An 18127-nucleotide genomic window follows, 5' to 3' on the forward strand; every position below is an offset into this window, starting at 1 on the left:
GATTTTCCCACAAGTACTACAGACTTGGGGGATGGAAGAAGGCAAGTTTCCACCTTTCCTGTGTCTCCACATACCCTCTACTCTTCTTATCTGAGGAATCTGAACTATCCAGGAGCTCTGGAAGGAAATATTTTTAACTGGTGAACACCAAAACTGGGTTTGAAGTTAATATTCTTACCCTCAGGAGCAACAGAGCACAGAATAAGAAATGGTACTCTTTCTTAAACTTTTACTGCTAATGAAGAAAATGTAGAAGCCCGAAAATACAACTTATGGTTCACAGCAGTACTGACATTTTGTGAAGGTAAGGGGATATTAATCTTTTAGCTCAGATAAAAACAAGAATCGGGCCAGTAACTCTGAAAATTACACAGTGAAGTTCAATTACTGTCTAAAGCAAATCATAGTTAAGAACATACCAGGGAATTGACGGTAGAATAGGCAAAATGAAATGGCATTGGCTTCAGGTGCTTTACAAGCACTGAATGCCCAGCTGAGGAGCACACCTGCCCCACAGCACCACTGCAGCCCGCGATACACTTTCTACACACTCCAGAACTCCAGTCCCAGCACTCAGCTGAGAGTGAAACTTGCATGTCAGCTTCCTAGGTCTCGTTTCACACTTCAGCCACATGCATGCTGAATAGACCAAAATGAGAAGTCAGCTGTTTTACTCACACTTGAGCCTTTTCCTCAGTGATGGCACTATTTAGGATTCTCTGTCAGCACACACTAGAATTTAGTGACTGATAACACTTCAGCTGAATTTGTATCAGTTGGTTTTAAAAACAAAACTGACAGAAAGGTTTATGATCCCGTTGTGTTGTCTTTATCCTTTTTTTAAAAACAGCACTATTTTGACTTCCTAAGGGGTTTTTTTCTTTATCAATAAATTCCATGCAGGTGTGAGTGATCCATTCCCATCATAAACCCTCAAGGTAAAAGTCCTAAGGCCAATATGACTATGTACGAAGTAACTTTATAAAAGTTCACTAGTATCAGCAACAGTGGTAATACAATAGTACTCAGCAACAAGTATGCAGCATCATATAGATTTACGTAACATTGCTACAAAACCAGAGCATTTCTATGGAGTTCTGGTTGTCAATAAGGGAAACACATTTTTCCAGACTGTTAAGGAAAAACCCCACTACATTCAGCTGTCTAGTCATCCCTAGATTTTGTGTAAGAAAATACATTTTCACTCAGTATTATATTTTCAAGTTTTTTACATTTCTAGTATATAGTTCTATCAAATGTTTAATGGAGTCTTACTTTTAAACTATTATTTTAAACAGAATGGTATGTAGATCAGATAGAAAATTTTTGTTGAGAATGAATTGCAAAGTAAATTATCTTTCCACTGATAGCCCACAGGGCTATTTTTTGCCACTTTTTCAAAAGCTTTTATTTGAGCATACACACAAAGAGCATATATTACATTGCTGTTTTATGCAAAAAGCAAACAACCCTCCACTGCCAAAGCTGGTGTTTCACACATGGACAGGGGAGAAAACGATTAAATAAACTCAAGAGGCCATTTGTTTTCATAAGTTAATTTCTGAGAAATTAATGAACTTAAAACTGTGTTTATCCTTACCTAATAGTAAGGTAAATTCCTAGCATCAGCAGCTACAATAAGTCTCACTGTCAGCTAGAACAGAACATGGCACAAAATTATTAAATATATCATGTGAACTCAGATTTCCAGAGAAAAGATCTTACTGAACTTCGCTCATAGCACTCTGAACAAACAGCAGTGCATGGATAAAGGCTTTAGACTTTGACAAATATTAGAATCAGAAGTCAGGAAAGGTTTTACAATTGGCGTAATTTTGCAAGGAGTTACAAATTCTGTAAGTTTGTGCAGAAGTTACTCTGAAACATAATTACTGCATTTTAAACCGCCTGAAAACATCATCCAATCTTCTTAGAGTATTTGCCCAAGTAATTTTTTATCCTGCAGATTAGAATATGAAGTGCTGTTTCAGAACAAATCAGTAAGATGGAACAGATACAGCGTTAAGACACAGCCAGATTAACACTGGGGAAACTTCAGGCAGTCTAGCTTTAAGTGGGCTGTTAATAATGTACTTCAACTAACATCAATTTAAAAGAAAGAGAGGAAAATATTTGAGACTGTTCCCATAATCAAATTTACTAAAAATCCCCCAAGCAACTGAAACCAAAAAAAACACTCAGAAACCAAAACTAACAAAACCAAAGAAACCAAAGTTCTTTATCCCATCTTATTTTAGAACAAAAGAATGACTTTTACATGTTTCGTACTCTGACAGGAAACCTGTGAAACCAAAACATGCCCTGACAAATTGAACCTTTCCTGAGAAGTGTTTATAGTCATAAACTCATTTATAATGTGTTATGTGGGAGATGCCAAGTTGTAACAGTTTAAGATTCAACTACATGGAATGTACCAACAAATTTATGAACAACAGTAGCAGTTACTTACATGTTCATGGCAGCTAACTGTTCTGTATGAATTAGGTTTCCCCTGTATAAATTAGAAAACTACAAAAAGTCAGAACTGGGAGAAACCTCCATTTTCCGTAAAAGTTCAAGTGAGAACACCTTTGCAGCACTTTTCTTAGACAATAGCATATTGCTCGTATAAAAGGTCTCTTATCCTAAAGAAATCCTGGCAGAGGCAGCCTTCCAATCCAATACGCCCTGTTTCAGTCTGAAACAAAAGACATGTTTCAATTCATTATCTTTACACTAATGATAATTTTTTTTTATTACTAAAATACTATTTTATTTATGACTAAAATAATATCTATTATTTTATAACATTATTTGCCAAAGAGATTAAAACACATAACACCTACCCTGCGGACAGCCACCAGGTTGTTGCACACAAGCACTCCTCCAACAAATTCAGCCTGTATACCTTCCCGCAAGAGAACCTGCTTGAAGTCAGAGAGTCTTGGCTCATTCATAAACACAGACTGATGTCCAAGAACCTTCAAAACAACACACAGAATTTTACTACTTCTGTTTAACACTTTCCACTTTTCCAAAGATCTCATTAGTGCATAGGCAGCAGTGCAGCCAAGACTTTAGGACTCTAAATTGGTTCTATTTCTGTTCACCTGCAGCAATACATCTTCAGGACAGAAAAGGCTTAGAAGTTACATATCACAAAAAGCAGAAGTTTTTTCTTTGCTCACATATTGAAGACAAATAGAAAGCTACAATGAAGATCGTTCTTCCAAGCCATGCTATCTATGCTAGGGACTGAGCTGCGGTGAGCAGTACTGCTGATCAGGTACAGGGTGCTATGATGATTGCCATGAATCTGAACAGACTTCAGAGTTGTCTCCACAGTTCTCTAGCTCCCACAACAGACTATATTTAAGACTGTGAAAAAGAGAATCTTAAAAAGCAACTCTAGGATTAAAAGCCACTGGAATCATTCAACAAAAAGATAAAATAATATCTCCTAAAATGTGAAGTATTTCAGGAATTAGGGTAAATTTACAGAAAAGATAAATTTAATGAACTCTCAAATCACTGCTATAGAAGCAGACATATGAATGTCAAAGATCTGTATCTCAAGTATATGAAGTATTTTCTGTAGCATCAATAAAACATAATAAAATCCAGAAGTGAGTAACACCGATTTCTCTATCTGCAAGTACTAATTACAGATGACACACTAATTAAAATCTTATTTCATAAATACGTGGTACTGTATGCTAGGCACTGTTAATAGATGCAGAAGATTATCCTCATTGAAAAGCATAAAAGCTGAACAATGAACAGTACTGGGTTTAACAAAGAGAAACCCAAACACGAAAACACGGTTTCAGTTAGGCTTTCATTTGAGTAAGATCACAGTATCAACCGCTATGCATGTGAAAAAAACCCAAATTAATATAGAGGTATTCATAAAAGAAATCCAGACCAGCATCATTACTGTACCTCATGAGGTGGCAGAGGTTCCAAAGTAGGAATGATCTCACTCTCCTCACACATCTCCTTGTCATCATCACCAAAGAGGCTTTTCATGGCCTTTTGTTGTGCAATCACACTCGAGTCTGAAGAAGGCACATCCACTTGCATCTCTAAGTCTTCATCTTCCCTCAACTCTCCCTCTTCCAAAATAACGCCAGTATCCACTTTTGAAACCCTCATGTCCAGAACACCATCTATCCAAGCCAACTCAGCATCCTTGGCTTTACAGAACTGAAGAGAGCTGACAAGAGAGTCTTTCAACCTGACCTGGGTTGCACAAAAATAAAAGTGTTATTAGTTTCACAGAAAAGACAGGTCTTACTTCAAACTTTAAAGATTAGCAAGTTTCTCTTTGTCATCTTTCCAATGGGTTTGATTCATGCACTATTGTGGAGAGAAAGGATGGAATTGGTATCAGCAAGGCAAAATACTTTAAAATTTAATATGTGGAATACTCATATCTCAACTTAAAAAGTAGCAGACGTCAACACCTTTCCCATATTGGCTACAATAAAAAAAAGAATCTATAGAACTGCAAACATTACTTAAATTTACAGCAAGAGCAATAATTTCCTTTTAAAAACCAGAAACCTTTCTGCAGCCGAGTTGTTCCTCAGTTGGTCTCAGCAACTTCAGAGAAAGCTTCTAGAGATCACCAGTACCCTGAGTGTAACAGTTCAAAATTTCAACCCTCAAAAAAAAATTTGTAATTACTATTTTATTGTAAGAAAGGATGTTGTAAATATAAGACTTTTAAGTGCCCTTACCCTGATTCCTCTGGTGGATTCTGGGACTTTAATTCTCTAAATAAAGCTCTACTCTTAAGAGATTGTTACCCACATCAGAAGGTCCACGATTCCCATATCGCAATCAAGGCTGCAACTATGTGAAAGATACAACCACCAGCTACCTACCCATGTGCAGCACAGCCCACTCAAATGATACTGTGACACTGACACTTCACTCATCTATTATTTTCGAATTCAACAACGCCACTGCACTTCTCCTGGGTCATTTCTTACAAACTAGCAACTCACATAGCCATAAAAAACAAACAAAAAAATTCCAAACCAAACAACCAATAAAACACATGCAGAAAACATGCTGTTTGAAGGCTGTCATAACTAGATGATTTTTAATAACTGGAATTTTCTAGTTTCTAGAGGGTAATAGGTTTTTCTCTGGAAAGAAACAGAAGTACCTCTTTACCTCTTTCAATTCTACCAATGTTTTTCTATTTTGTATTAAACTTAGAAAAAACCAAACAAATGGAGGACTACTGCAAAAAGTGTTTGTGGGAGACTTTCCTCAAAACAACTTCAAAAATTTAATTGAGACCATACATAATTTTCACATAATTCACACAAGCTATTCCAGCTTTCTATTTTAGAACTTAATATATTGCATTTAATTCAATGGCTAACACACAGTGATACGTTATCATAACCTCTGCTCATACAGATCTACCACAGTCCATAGCAGTTATACAACTAGAAGATTCCAGTACCTTACCTGGTAAATGTGAGTTTCACTTGTAGCATCTACAGTTTCATGAAGTTTGGGCATGTAAACTTTAATATCTTTTCCACCAAAAGCTCTGCAACATTCTGCAAGGTCCTGACTGGCCTCAGGTGGTCCATGGACAATGACCAGTTGTCTTGGTTTCATTTGGTTAATAATTTTTTTAATTGAGTCCCCGTCTGAACGTCCCTCATAGTCAATGTATGTAACTCTGGCTCTAGTTCGAATTAAAAACCCAAGAATAATATGTTTTAGTTTAAAAGATTAAACCTTTGAGTGCCCCAAAATACTTCATTAAGATATTTTTCAATTATTGTACATCAACAAAAGCTGTCAGCACAAGGCATATTATGGATCTCTAAAATATAGCTGTAAAATATTAGTATATGTGTATCCAACACTATACATTCACAAAATTCATTTACATAGTTATAAAAAAAGCAAGTTATCCATTAAATAAGCATATTTGAATATATTATCCTTTTAACAAAACATATTTAAGTCTCTATGCTAACATGCTATTGTATAATTTCTTCTATCTCTTCCAGTTGTCTCCATAAGACAGGAAACAAACCAAATTTCTCAAGAGTGGGGAACCATAAGACTGTTCTGTGCTCCCAGAAAGACTAGTAAAATACAACTTAGCTTGGGGAAAAATATAAACAAAAATCAAGTCCTTTCTTACTTTCTTAAATCCAAGCCAGCCTTTTACCCAATTTACACTGTACACTGTTCTAGCAGAACTGAGAAGAACAAAGTCACTCACTTAATTTCCATGGATTCTGTTGCAGAAATACATTTGGTAGGAACATCTGATAAATCCTGGTCCATAGGCTCCTCTCCATTTGTCAAACCAGACTCTAATTTGCTTTTTTCTTCTTCTGTTGCTTGAAGTTCTGGAACTAGAAAATCCTCAGGTCTAAAGAATGAAAGGCATTTTGCTTTTTAGAGTAAAACCAAAGCACTACCTAATATAAAAACAAACAGCAGTGATTATTACTACTAGGATTTTTTTGTAACTGTTATTGGTAGCAATTTTACTACACCTGCCAAATATTTCCATACTTGAACAGAGCTGGTTTGGAAAACATGACCTTCCTATCTTAAAAAATAACTTGAATAACTTAGAAAATACTAGCTAATTGAGGATTTCTAGCAAGTATTCCTTATGCAAAGCTGACAAATATCACTAAATTTTGTTAGGATGAACAGTGTTCTCTCACCTCACAAATTTAACAACAGATGAAATTTAAAACAGACAAACAGTTAAAAGAATTTAAAATCTTCTGTCTCAAAAGATTAATAAAAAAGAAGACACGAGTGAAAATACATTCTGAGAGGTGTGAACACAGGTCAAGGATTAGCACTCTGCAGCTTCAATCCTTATCATAAGCTTTCTGTAAGACTTAGCAGTTCGAAGAGCACAGAGCAATGTTGTGAAAGAGACAAAACGGTGAATTTTATTCCTTCCAGTTTTTGATTATTTCATAGCTGTTGTGTTAGTATACATTACCACCACATACTTGATAATTTCACCATATTCATCCCATTTAATTCTTTCTTCAGGAGCTGGAAACATTGGATAAGATTTTTTTGCCTGTTTGAAGAAGCTTCCTTTCCGGCTCCCTTCACCTTTCATCATCAAATCATGCTTAGTCTTATGCAAAGTCGGCTGATCAATATCCTCTTCAGCATCACTCTCATCACTGGAATCAATATCTGCCCTGAAATGACATTCCAAAAAAACCTAGCACTTCTTTTTTTTCTTCAGATTTCATATTACATAAACACATGGACTACAAAATAACAGCTGACATAACACTAACCAAGGCCAAGGGCAGTTTATGTATCTGAGAAAGAGCTCACAGTCAAATGGCAGATGCATTTGGGTCTATTGGAACAACAGACTAAGGAAAACCACTCCTAATTCCTCAGGGCCTTCAGACAAGGCTACCAAAACTCTAATTTTCATTTAGGCCTGAAAAGAGTTGAAGGAGCAGAATAATCACACTGAAATCTCAACTCTAATCATAACAGCAGAATGAGCAAACATACTTACTCTTTGGACTGCTCTAACTTCTTAGCTGCCTCTTTCTTTAGTTTCTCCTTTTCTAGGTATTCTTCAAGTTCTTTTCCTTCCAACTTGACACGTTTTCTCAACTGCAGACAGAATTAAAATTAATATCACTGTGAGTAGCTGACAAAACTTTAATACTTCTCCTATATGCCACTGACATAAATATTTATCCTTAGATACTGAGGGCAAGTATAAATTTTATGCCATATACAAGAATACAGCATCGCAACATCATGGTAGTGTCAATTTGTACAGTCTACTTTAAATGAAAGCATTTCTAAAAATATTAAAATGGACTAAGCTTTCTAAAAATTTCTGAAAATGTCTTCAGGATATATCTCTCCAATATGTGAAGGCAAATACTCTTAGATGAGCAGTTTTTTTAGTTTTTCTTTCATTAACATCAAACCAGAAGAACCTAGTAAAGTCATACTAGCTGGCAAAAGAATGGTAGATTTTATTTCTTGTTTTCTGAGTACAGGTCACTTTGAATAAACTGAATTCTAGTAATAATCTCATACCGTAATTCAATTATTTCAGTGCAATCCATAACCAAAATAAAGCTGCATCATCAGTATTGAAATTATCACTGCAATCACAGGGGACTTCCATAAATTAACAATGTGCACCAGAAAGAAGTAGACACAGGTGTACAGATTATTGAAAACAATTTGAAAGCATGAATAGCAATTAATTATCTCCTAATTCCCAGTATTTGCTTATCTTTCTAATCCTGTTGGGATATATTATACTAATTTGACTTGATTCTGCCCTCATCCAAACCAGGAGAATATTCCAGTAAGACTAACCCATCATATGTGGTGATCTGCACATCAACTGCAAGCAGACTTTTTTCTACTATAATAGAAACACAAAGGAAAGACTTGTCTAAAAATAAATACTTCATGCTCAGCTCTAATAATTTTGCCACACCATGAAAAAGTATTTTGCAGTTCTCAGTAGGAGACCTATTCTTATGTAAATTTATCCACAATTTGAAAAATATGCAACATAACTGATTTCAGGTTTCTCTCCACCACTACAAGCATTTCCAGAAGATCAAAAAGGAAACTATGTTCAGTTTTGCCCACATGATCCCAGATGGCCCACAATAAAAACTTGTAGCTTTACAGACAACTCTTACCTCAATATCTATAACTTTTTCAGAAGGATTATCAATCAGGAATCGTGCTAATGTTCCAGGTGTAGTGCGGTAAGTTAAAATTACAGAGTTTTTGGAATCCTGGCACCACTGAATGAAAAGATCTCTAGAAAACCCACACTCCAAGTCAGGCTGACTGGCAAGAACAACCTTTGGACTAGGCACTCGAGCCAGATCAGACAGACTGTGACATAAGGAGAGATGGCGGAACTGAAAAGGGTTGTTTCTCTTGTCCTCAAAGCACCTCATCAACTTGTCACTCATCCATTCAACCTAAAATATGTATTTTAGAGAAAGTTATCTATACAAATACAAGTTCTTCAACAGTACAAGCTTGATATGAAGTACAGGATGCAACATATTCATGATTACTTCAGTATTTCTCAGCAGGTGTAGAAATAATGTTGAGCACAACCAACACTGAAACAAGTTCTCTTTTTTAACATCTATAAACTATGCTAACAAGTCATCATAAAAACATAAATCAGTACCAAGAAACATGCCCACTGTCACAACTGGATGCTGTGTTAGTTGACCAAAATAGCTGAGACACAAACATGCACTACAGAATAAGGACATTCCCCCAGTATTTTGCTATTTTTTACCATTAAAAAGAAAAGCTTTTGCATAAATATTCCTTTACTCTTCATAATTGGATTTTAAAATCAAAACAAACCTGTGATTTAGAGAACTCCACTACATTGTAGCTGACATTATTCAAAAGTGCCAGAGAGTAGACTCCTAATCCTGCATCTTTTGTTCTCCAGATCTGATCAAGAAGCTGAGCAAGTTCCAGAACTCTGCCTGCTGTATCCACGGCTATTAATACATTTCCATCACCTCGTAATGTCTCCAAAACATTAGCTAAAAAGAATTAAAAACAAAACAAAAACCTACTTATACTTTGAACCAAAGTTAGAAGGTTTGTGGTGTGGCTTGGATTTTTTTTTTGTTATATCACACTAGCAACAGTATACTGAGCACAGAAACAAATGAAACATCAGAAGAGATCCAAATCCACACTTCCACCAAAATTAAAGGGAGCTGGAGTTTTATCAGTAGCTCTGACGATCTTTTTGTCTTGGTATTTCTTTTTTTTGTTGGGTTTTTTTTTCATTAAAAAACAACAGAAAATTGAGTTTAAAAAATAAAGTGCTGAGGAAGGTAATTGAAAAATCCCTGAAGAGATTTAAGGATACTGGGTAAAACACCCTGTTTTCAAATATGGTTCATTGTTGTTAGGAAAACATCTAACTCACAGGATCAGTAGCAACACAAAAGAGTAATTCAAAACTTGTTACATTTTAATAAGGGTTCTTAAGCTTAAATGCTGATGAATTTCTCATAGAAAAATAATTTACAGTGGCTAATAAATCACATTACTGATATTTTTGAAGCCCAAACAATACATACTCAGCAGCTGTTCATCCCTTTGCTTCCTCCTGGGTTGTACATAAGTAGCATTAAATGAATCTGTAATAAGCAATGAAGGCCTGCTCAACATTTCCAAGGAACATCCATTCAGATGGCTGTGGAAAAAAGGAAAAATCTCACTTTTTTGCATTTCTGTTTTACAAGAAAAAATAAGACAGCTAGATTCCAGATATTTGCATGTACAGAAACTAAACTACTCAGCTGCTGAATGCTTCCTGCTTCAAATTTACTAATTAATAAAAATGAATGGAATAAAGAAACCCAGAGCTAATGTTTGCTTCAAACTGATTAATCTGGATGCAAATGAAATTAGTGGTCTTATTAGAACTGGAAATGCACTTCTGCTTCCACACATCTTTATCACCCACTAAATGATACACACCTAACACTGCTAAGAACTATACATTACAATGTTGAACTTACATCTCCCTCTTGTGGTTGAAATCAACAGCATAAACAATTTCTTCCTCCCCATCCTTGACAATCTTCCAAATTGTGCCTCCAATCATGTGGCCAGCTGGCAAAGGTGTGATTGACAAACCATGTCCTTTGCCTACAAAGGTTTTCAGAATTTTATGTAGATTACACATATTAAAATCCATTACTCTAAACAAGAGATAAGAGACTTTTAAACAACTGAATGCCTAAATTACTACTGAGAAAAAAACTCAAATTAAGTATGAAAAGGCAGTAATATCTGTCCTTCCCATCTAACCAGTAAAGTCAAAATATTTTGCAATTCACTTTTATATTTCCTCCAGAATAAAGAAACTAAAGCAAAGATCACTTCTTCCCTCCACCTCCCACTGATACTCAAAGGCGCTGCAGAGCTCCTGTAACTATAGACATAAATAACAGTAAATTATACGAAAAACATATCACAAGAAAGCAAGTACAACGATAAAAGCCAGGATACTCTCTGGGGCAACACTAAATGTTTACTATATCATTCACTTCTGAGACACTTAGGAAAACTTATATAAAGTACACAAACTGGAAGCTTTCCAGAATGACAAACCATAGCAGAAAAGTTGTTCATGTGCTGCAGTCAAGAATGACAGAACTTTTCAGCATCTAATGCATTTTTCAAATGCACTGTTGCTCCCTTTCATTGATACCAGCCTGCATCTTTGTCAGATTAAAATAAGACCACCCACAACCATTACTCACTGATGCTGCTGCATGAAGTGCACAGAAACACACATTATCTTCTTAAATGCCTCCATCAAGTCTTTTCAAATCACCTCCATTAAATATAAAATAGGTTGGTTGTTTTAAAAAAGCTGTACACTAAAATTACTCTTGAGATGTAAAAATTGCCAGGGCAGACATTGCTTTGCTACAACTATCTCAAAAAGGGGCCAACAGTCTTTCAAGGACAACACCCTCTTTCCATTTTCCAAATAAGAAGGCAAGTATTTTGGCAGCACTATTCATGAACCTGTAAAATACTGCACTCCAAAAACAAACTGCTGATGATCAGCTTGTATGTGTCTCTGTTCAAGAAGAGAATTTTTATTTTACTCTGATCTTTACATTCAACACAAGTGGAAAGCTGCTGATTCTCACAGGTCCCAGCAATACACTGCACTGAGTATGATCTGAGTCACTAAAGATCTCCCCATTAAATCAGCACATGCTGTAACTTCATCTCTGCAACCTGCTCTAGAAAGCTTTCTCTTGTGTTACTGGTTATGAAGAGTTCTGAGGTATCTACCACTAGATGTAAGTAAATACTTTTAACAGACATCAGTAAATGCCAAGAAAAGTTACAAAAACACCGAAGAGAAGCAAACATCCATTTCTAAATACAATTGCTGAGACAATTGATACAGACTGACATGAGGCTAATGAATTCAGCACTGCAAATCACACAGTATTTCAGAACTCAGTCCCTTTTAAAAAATTACTTTAACTCTTAACTACTTTCACTGAAAGTAATTTTTTGAGGCTTTGGTGACAACTTTACCTTTTAAGTTCACAATCTGAGAAAACTTCAGCTGTTGTATCTTATCAAAGGCTGCATCTACATCATCCAATGTAAAGAGTGTGAAATCTTCAGTGTTGTGGCGGGACTGAAACAAACAAAGAGGTACAGAGCATTCAAACACTCCACCATACCAAAAACGTTGTGTATGAAAATATCAACTTAAACATACCTGGTAGAGATCATACATAAACATCTGTCCCATTTTATATACAGGAATAGTTGCATAAATGGCACAATTCAATCCCATTTTTCCAACTGCATATGGAAGTGCACCAAGGTGTAGAGGGTCAGGGTGGGAAAGCAGAACAGCATCAACCTGGTGTACATGCCTATAAAAAGAGGGTCAACAAAAGCCACTGAAAGGAATTCTGTATGATTTTGTATATTTCCTGCTAGGGCTATTTTGAGAATACATCCACAATCTGAAAGCCAAACAATGAAACTTAAGCCCTTCAAGGTTTGGGGCAGTTTTAAAAATCATAATTAAAACTTATAGGTGTTTCCTAATGTTCAGGTACTTAAAGCCCAAGTGATTTCAAAAAGCTAACTTTAAGATCTGAGGATATAAGTTTCACATCGAACTCCTGATGAAAAAGACCTTAGTATATATGCAGACACCAGAAAGTAAATTAACTGAGGGACCAAAAATATTACCAGTACAGGTGTGCTACAAATTGCTTATACACCCCAAAACAGACTACAACTTTTTTTTCTGATGAAAGTGACCAAGTAACAGGACCAAGGACACAACAATCCTTAAACTGATAAAGATCAAATCAAAATATATTTCTTTAAATACAGAAAAGCTCAAACATATCATTTAAGAAAAGTGGCACATCAGTTTGAGGAATCTTATTTCACTTAAAAACTTTTTTTTTTCCTTGCAAAGTGTTGCATAAAATTAGAACTTTGACTAAAGCCTTTCTACAGATCATAATTGAAAAACTTGAGGGCATAAAACATATGTAACAAATGAAAATACAAGCTGGACTGGCAGATTTTTGTTCCCTTGCACAGTAAGTGGGGCACACACATTCTTCTTGATGGCTGTTATGAAAAATGGAATTTTATAAAATCACTTCTTAGATAAGACACTTGAAAAAATTTTATGAATTATTCTTAGTACCAACAATCCTCACTAAAAGATTTCAAACACTGCAAGTGTATCAATACTATAAAATTAGTATAAAAAAGCTCAGTTTCTTTCCCAAATTTCCATGTTTCAGTCCCAACTTGGCAATCAGCACAGCTCCTTGCTGTACCAGCAGAAGTTCAGTATTAAAGTCTAGACAGATTTTGGTTTGGAGGGGTTTTTTCCCTTTCCAGGGCTGCTGTCCTGACAGAAGGTGTTTTCCTCACAGTCTATTCAACTTAAAACAAGAGCCAAGAGTTGAACTGCTTTGTATTCAGCCTACATACACAAAGGCTTCCTCTCCCATTTAATTAACTATTCCAAACTACTTGAGAGTCAAGGTCAGTCTCCCCTAAACCATGTCACATTTATGACAATAAAAAACGAACAAATCATCCAAGCCAAAACAAACGCGGAACAGTTTGAATTTCAATTAAGAGAGACATCTCACTGGACTGACAAGAAAAAAAATCACAAGATTTTGCGGGAAATGTTTCAGCAGTGTGATTCCCTTCATATAAAACATACACAAAACAAAACAAAAAAAAGGAACAATTCTGCATTTAGCAACACCATACATTATACCACTGCATGGAATTTTGAAAACTTTCAAGACAGACCAAGACCTATTTTTAAAAAAAAGTGTATGAACTGAACTACTTACTTCCTCAGAGAATCAATAATATCCATAGAAAAGTTCTCATCCCAACCACAGTCCAAAAGAAAACGAAACTCATCTACTTGCAACAGATAGCAAAGGGCAGATTCCTCCTGCACGCCCGAGAGCGTAGTCAACTTGATAATCGATGTCATTTTCCTCTCCAAGTCTTTACTCTCCAAAAGAACTAATCTGAATGGGCGACAAAATGTTTCATTGACTGACACAAAGAAAAATTCCATTTACTTATATCTAGCTTCACGTTATTTCTGAAAATAAGCAGGCTAACTGTGTTAATACTCTTCAATACAGCTGCTCGATACCAATTAAGTCTCAGATATTAACATTCTGCTGTTGCAGGTCTTATTAGAAAGAGAGGGGGTTAATTTTCTACAATATGCATTAAGAATCATTTTTAAAGGATCCCTAGGAGCAATGCAGTTAACAGCAGCTCCACGGGGCTGAACTAGGGCACCCAGAGATGGCACATCCAGGGCCGCGGCCCCTGGCACCCAGGGCCTGCCCGAGCAGGGGCACAGCGCGGGAGGGCCGGGGGTTCCGGGGCTCCAGCGCCCACCGGGCCCCGGCACCCGGGCCTGGCCTGACGGAACGAGTCTCGCCATGCAGGGACGGCGTCACGGGGGCGAGCCCTGAGCTCACGCCAGTCCGAAGCGAGGAGAACAAGGGGAAGAGGAGCATGATGTGAAAGAGCCGATACCTGCCACCCTCAACCACCCCCAGCCCGCGCCGCGCTCGCCGCCATCTTGCGGGAGACGGGGAGGAGGGGCAGCAGGCGGAAGGGTGGCGGGCGGCACCACCGCGAGCCCGCCGGGGAGAGACCGCTTCTCCCCCGCCCCTGCGCGGCCCGTGGTCTGTCCCGGCCCGCCCGTTCCCGGTGCCCTTGGCGCGGCCGCTGCGGGTCCCGGCGGCGCCGCGAGCAGCGGTAATGGTGGGGTCGTGCGCGGGGCAGTGGGGGCGGAACCGCTGTGGGACCTCCCTGGGAGCCCCTCGCACTGCCCACTACCCCTTCGGCCGCGACACGGCGGCGGGCGGGCGGAAGCGCGCATAAGCCGTGGGGCTCTGTGGCGCTATTGCCCCTGGAGGGCCGGTCGGGGTCCCGGGCAGGCCGGAGGCGGCTGAGCCGGGAGGTGGCGGGGCCGTGTGGCCGGGCCCGGGGCGGGGGGTGTGTGCCAGCGCGTCCCGCCGCTCCCGCAGGGGGTGGTGGGTGCGAGGCCGCCCCACAGCGGGCGCGGCGGGGACGCGGCGGTGTTCGCCCTCGGGCCCGGCCGGGGCTCCGAGCCCGCGGCTGCGTGACAGACTTGACCGGCGTCGCGTGTAATTCCCTAATCTGGAAGGCTTTGCTTGGGTTGGAAAGGTTTGCTGGGCCGCTTTGGTCAGGAGAAGAGAAGACTGCGAGGGGATCTCTTTAATGCATGTAAATATCTCAAAGACCGTGCCAGGCTCTTTTCCTCGGTGCCCAGCGACAGGACAAGGAGCAATGGCTATTAGTAAAACACAAGAAGTACCGCCTCAAAACGAGGAATAACTTCTATAAATTGAGGGTGGCAGAGCACTCGGAATAGCTGCCCAGAGAGGTCATGGACTCTCCTCCTCCGGAGACATTCAAAAACCACCTGCATGTGTTCCTGTGTCATCTGCTGCAGGTGATCCTGCCTTGGCAGAGGTTGGACGGGATGGTCTCCAGAGGTCCATTCCAACCGTAGTGATTCTGTCATTCTGTGGTTTTAGAAATGTCCTTTCTTATCTGTCAGTTCCCTACTAAATACACAACTTGTCTCTGAGACTTGACACAGGTAATAAAGTGTCCATCTACAGTAGTTTAGCTTATGAAAGTGTTTCTAATGTTTTACAGAGCAGCAAATTTTTGTAGAGTTGCTTTAATAAGTAAATTACAGGGGTGTTCTATTTCTCTCCTGGTTTAGGATTAAATCCTTTTTCCCAGGGTCAACAGTTAGTACTATTTCTAAGAAACCCAGTATGGATTTGAGAACAGTATGTACCTCCTAGGAAGTGTCTGATAGGCTTCATGTGTATTGTGTCATTGTAGAATCCTAGTAAGTGAGAGTAAAGGTGCCAAGCATGGAACAGTTTCCAAGTGCAGATTCATTAGAACCTCTTACCTGTTTTTCTTTCTAGCAGTCATGGTGAATTTCGCTCAAGCTGTGCGTGACCACTGGGTTCACATCCTTGTTCCCTTAGGATTTGTGATTGGATGCTATTTGGACAGATGGAATGATGAAAGATTGTCTGCCTTCAGAAACAAGAGCTTATTATATAAAAGGTCTGCTTTATGATGCCTCATATACATATATAGCTTTTTTTCAAAGTGCTTCTCAGTTCTTTTTTACAATTATAAGCATAACCAAAAAAAGGGAAGAAAGCCCTAAAAATATCAAGCATTCATGAAATGTTTTAGGTCAGTAATACCCTCTGAAAATGGAATCTTTAGGAGCTATCTTCATGAAGGAAAGGATCATTAACTGCTATTAAGTTCTTGGTGAAATATGGAAACCATTATTTTGACTCTCTAAAACTCCACCAGGATCACAGTGCTTGAGTTTTAATTTTCTCTTAAATTTAAAATGATCACAGTGCTTTTTAACCAAATACTTTTTATAAATGTGTGTTACTTAAAAATAATAGCCAAGTTCTTGAAATTTAACACACATGCTGCTATATCTTCACTGAGTGATGTGGTTATGTGCACTGGTCAGTTTGGGTGTTCTGGCTGTGACTTCTCAGGAAGGATTTACATCGGAGAACTTCAGGCATTGACTCACCTGTGTCAGTTCTATATTAGATCATCAGGTTAAGAAAAGAAGAGGGGGAAAAAGTCATGTTGCATAAACTGATAGTAGGAGTGCTATCAGTGCCAGTGGATTTTTTTCCAGCTGTGGCCTCACCTGAATTAATTTTGAGTAAGAAAGAAAGCTTTGACATAATCTAACCCGCTGATACTTAATGCATTTGTTAGTGAGGTTGGGCCGCTATGTCAGCGTCCTGTAAATCCCTTCTTCTTTCACACCTCTCTTTCCACTAAAGTATTGAATTATTATATTTAAAAGAAGTAGAATTTTCCATTTTAGATCCAATTAAAAGTCTGTTAACTCCTTAGCAGTCAGGTGTCCTGTGCTTCCATTTAAATGAATGGAAGTTCAGAGGACTCAGTCCATTGAAGCTTTTGGAAGAAAGGAGGAAGTTTATCAATACGGAAAGATTTTAAACTGACAACAATTACAAGGAAAGGTTAAATTTTTAGATAAATCTCAAAATTAAGGTATTGTTGAATATAAACAAACACATATAAATACTTAAATTTATTGATAAATGCTCTACAAAGAAAGATACTAATTTTAGTCTCTTCCCTCGTTTTTTTTTCTACACAGGGAATTGAAGCCTGGTGAAGAAGTAACATGGAGATAAAAGCTGATGATGAAAAGGAAGACATTTCTGTTTGATTCATCACCTTATCTCACATACTGAAAGAACAGGAATATGCATTTGACCCTGAAAGGATACTACAGTAAAGGACATCTGCAATTCATCAGTGCTAGTTAAATTTCCGGTGTTACTTTCTGAAGTTGATTTAATTACATAACTAATATGTGTTCAGGATTTCCATTAGTCCATAAGCGTTGAGAAAATTGTCTTCCCTACTCTGAAAAGGAGAGGAAGAATTATAGAATAAACTATGCAAAAATCATTTATGTTGTTATCGTTGTGTATGGTGTGGAATTCATGTGTTTATAGCTAATTCTTGAACTAGCCTTTAAAGGAATACTTCCATAAACCCAGAATGTGGTTGACAGTTACTGAACCTGGTTAAGTTTCTCTTTTTGATTGCCTCTGTGGCCTTGTTTGGAATAGTGATTAAGACGATACTGCGGTTTTGTGAGCGGACCAGGAGAGTGTAAGGGGCGGGCGGGCAGCTGGTGACCACAAGGCAGGAGCGGGCGGCACCGGGCCCGGTGCGGGGAGGAGCGGTACCGGGCCGGGGCGGTACCGGGCCGGGGCGGGGCTCTCCGGCGGAGGAGCGGACAGGTGGCGCAGTCGCTCCCCGCGGGCACAGCCGCCGCGCGGGGGCGCTCGCGGCCAGCAGCGGTTCATCCCGCCGGCCTCCTCCCCGGCAGGGGGCGCCATCGCGGCGGCCGGCCCGG

General features: G+C 38.6%; 2 protein-coding genes across 3 annotated transcripts; one reads left to right on the top strand and one right to left on the bottom strand.

The window, feature by feature from the left end:
- Positions 1–959: 959 nt before the first annotated feature.
- Positions 960–14755, bottom strand: CPSF2 (cleavage and polyadenylation specific factor 2). The gene is made up of 15 exons (XM_033062155.2): positions 14668–14755; positions 13956–14141; positions 12329–12488; positions 12139–12244; positions 10593–10722; positions 10149–10264; positions 9412–9599; positions 8718–9008; positions 7556–7656; positions 7020–7220; positions 6263–6415; positions 5488–5713; positions 3943–4242; positions 2847–2981; positions 960–2698 (listed from the first exon to the last, which is right to left on the bottom strand). The coding sequence occupies exons 2-15, from the start codon at positions 14102–14104 to the stop codon at positions 2606–2608; spliced, it is 2349 nt and encodes a 782-aa protein (XP_032918046.1). The 5' UTR covers positions 14105–14141; positions 14668–14755; the 3' UTR covers positions 960–2605.
- Positions 14756–14816: 61 nt separating this feature from the next.
- On the top strand, positions 14817–17673 carry NDUFB1 (NADH:ubiquinone oxidoreductase subunit B1). Of its 2 annotated transcripts, none has more exons than XM_033063944.1 (3): positions 14817–14892; positions 16107–16251; positions 17357–17673. In XM_033063944.1, exons 2-3 carry the CDS (start codon positions 16112–16114, stop codon positions 17391–17393), a joined length of 177 nt encoding a protein of 58 aa, XP_032919835.1. In that variant the 5' UTR covers positions 14817–14892; positions 16107–16111; the 3' UTR covers positions 17394–17673. The 2 variants fall into 2 exon arrangements, with proteins under 2 accessions (XP_032919835.1, XP_032919836.1); XM_033063945.1 differs by having other exon boundaries at positions 14830–14892; positions 16110–16251.
- Positions 17674–18127: the final 454 nt, after the last annotated feature.

This window comes from Catharus ustulatus, chromosome 6, assembly GCF_009819885.2.
Source record: "Catharus ustulatus isolate bCatUst1 chromosome 6, bCatUst1.pri.v2, whole genome shotgun sequence".
NCBI lineage: Eukaryota > Metazoa > Chordata > Aves > Passeriformes > Turdidae > Catharus > Catharus ustulatus.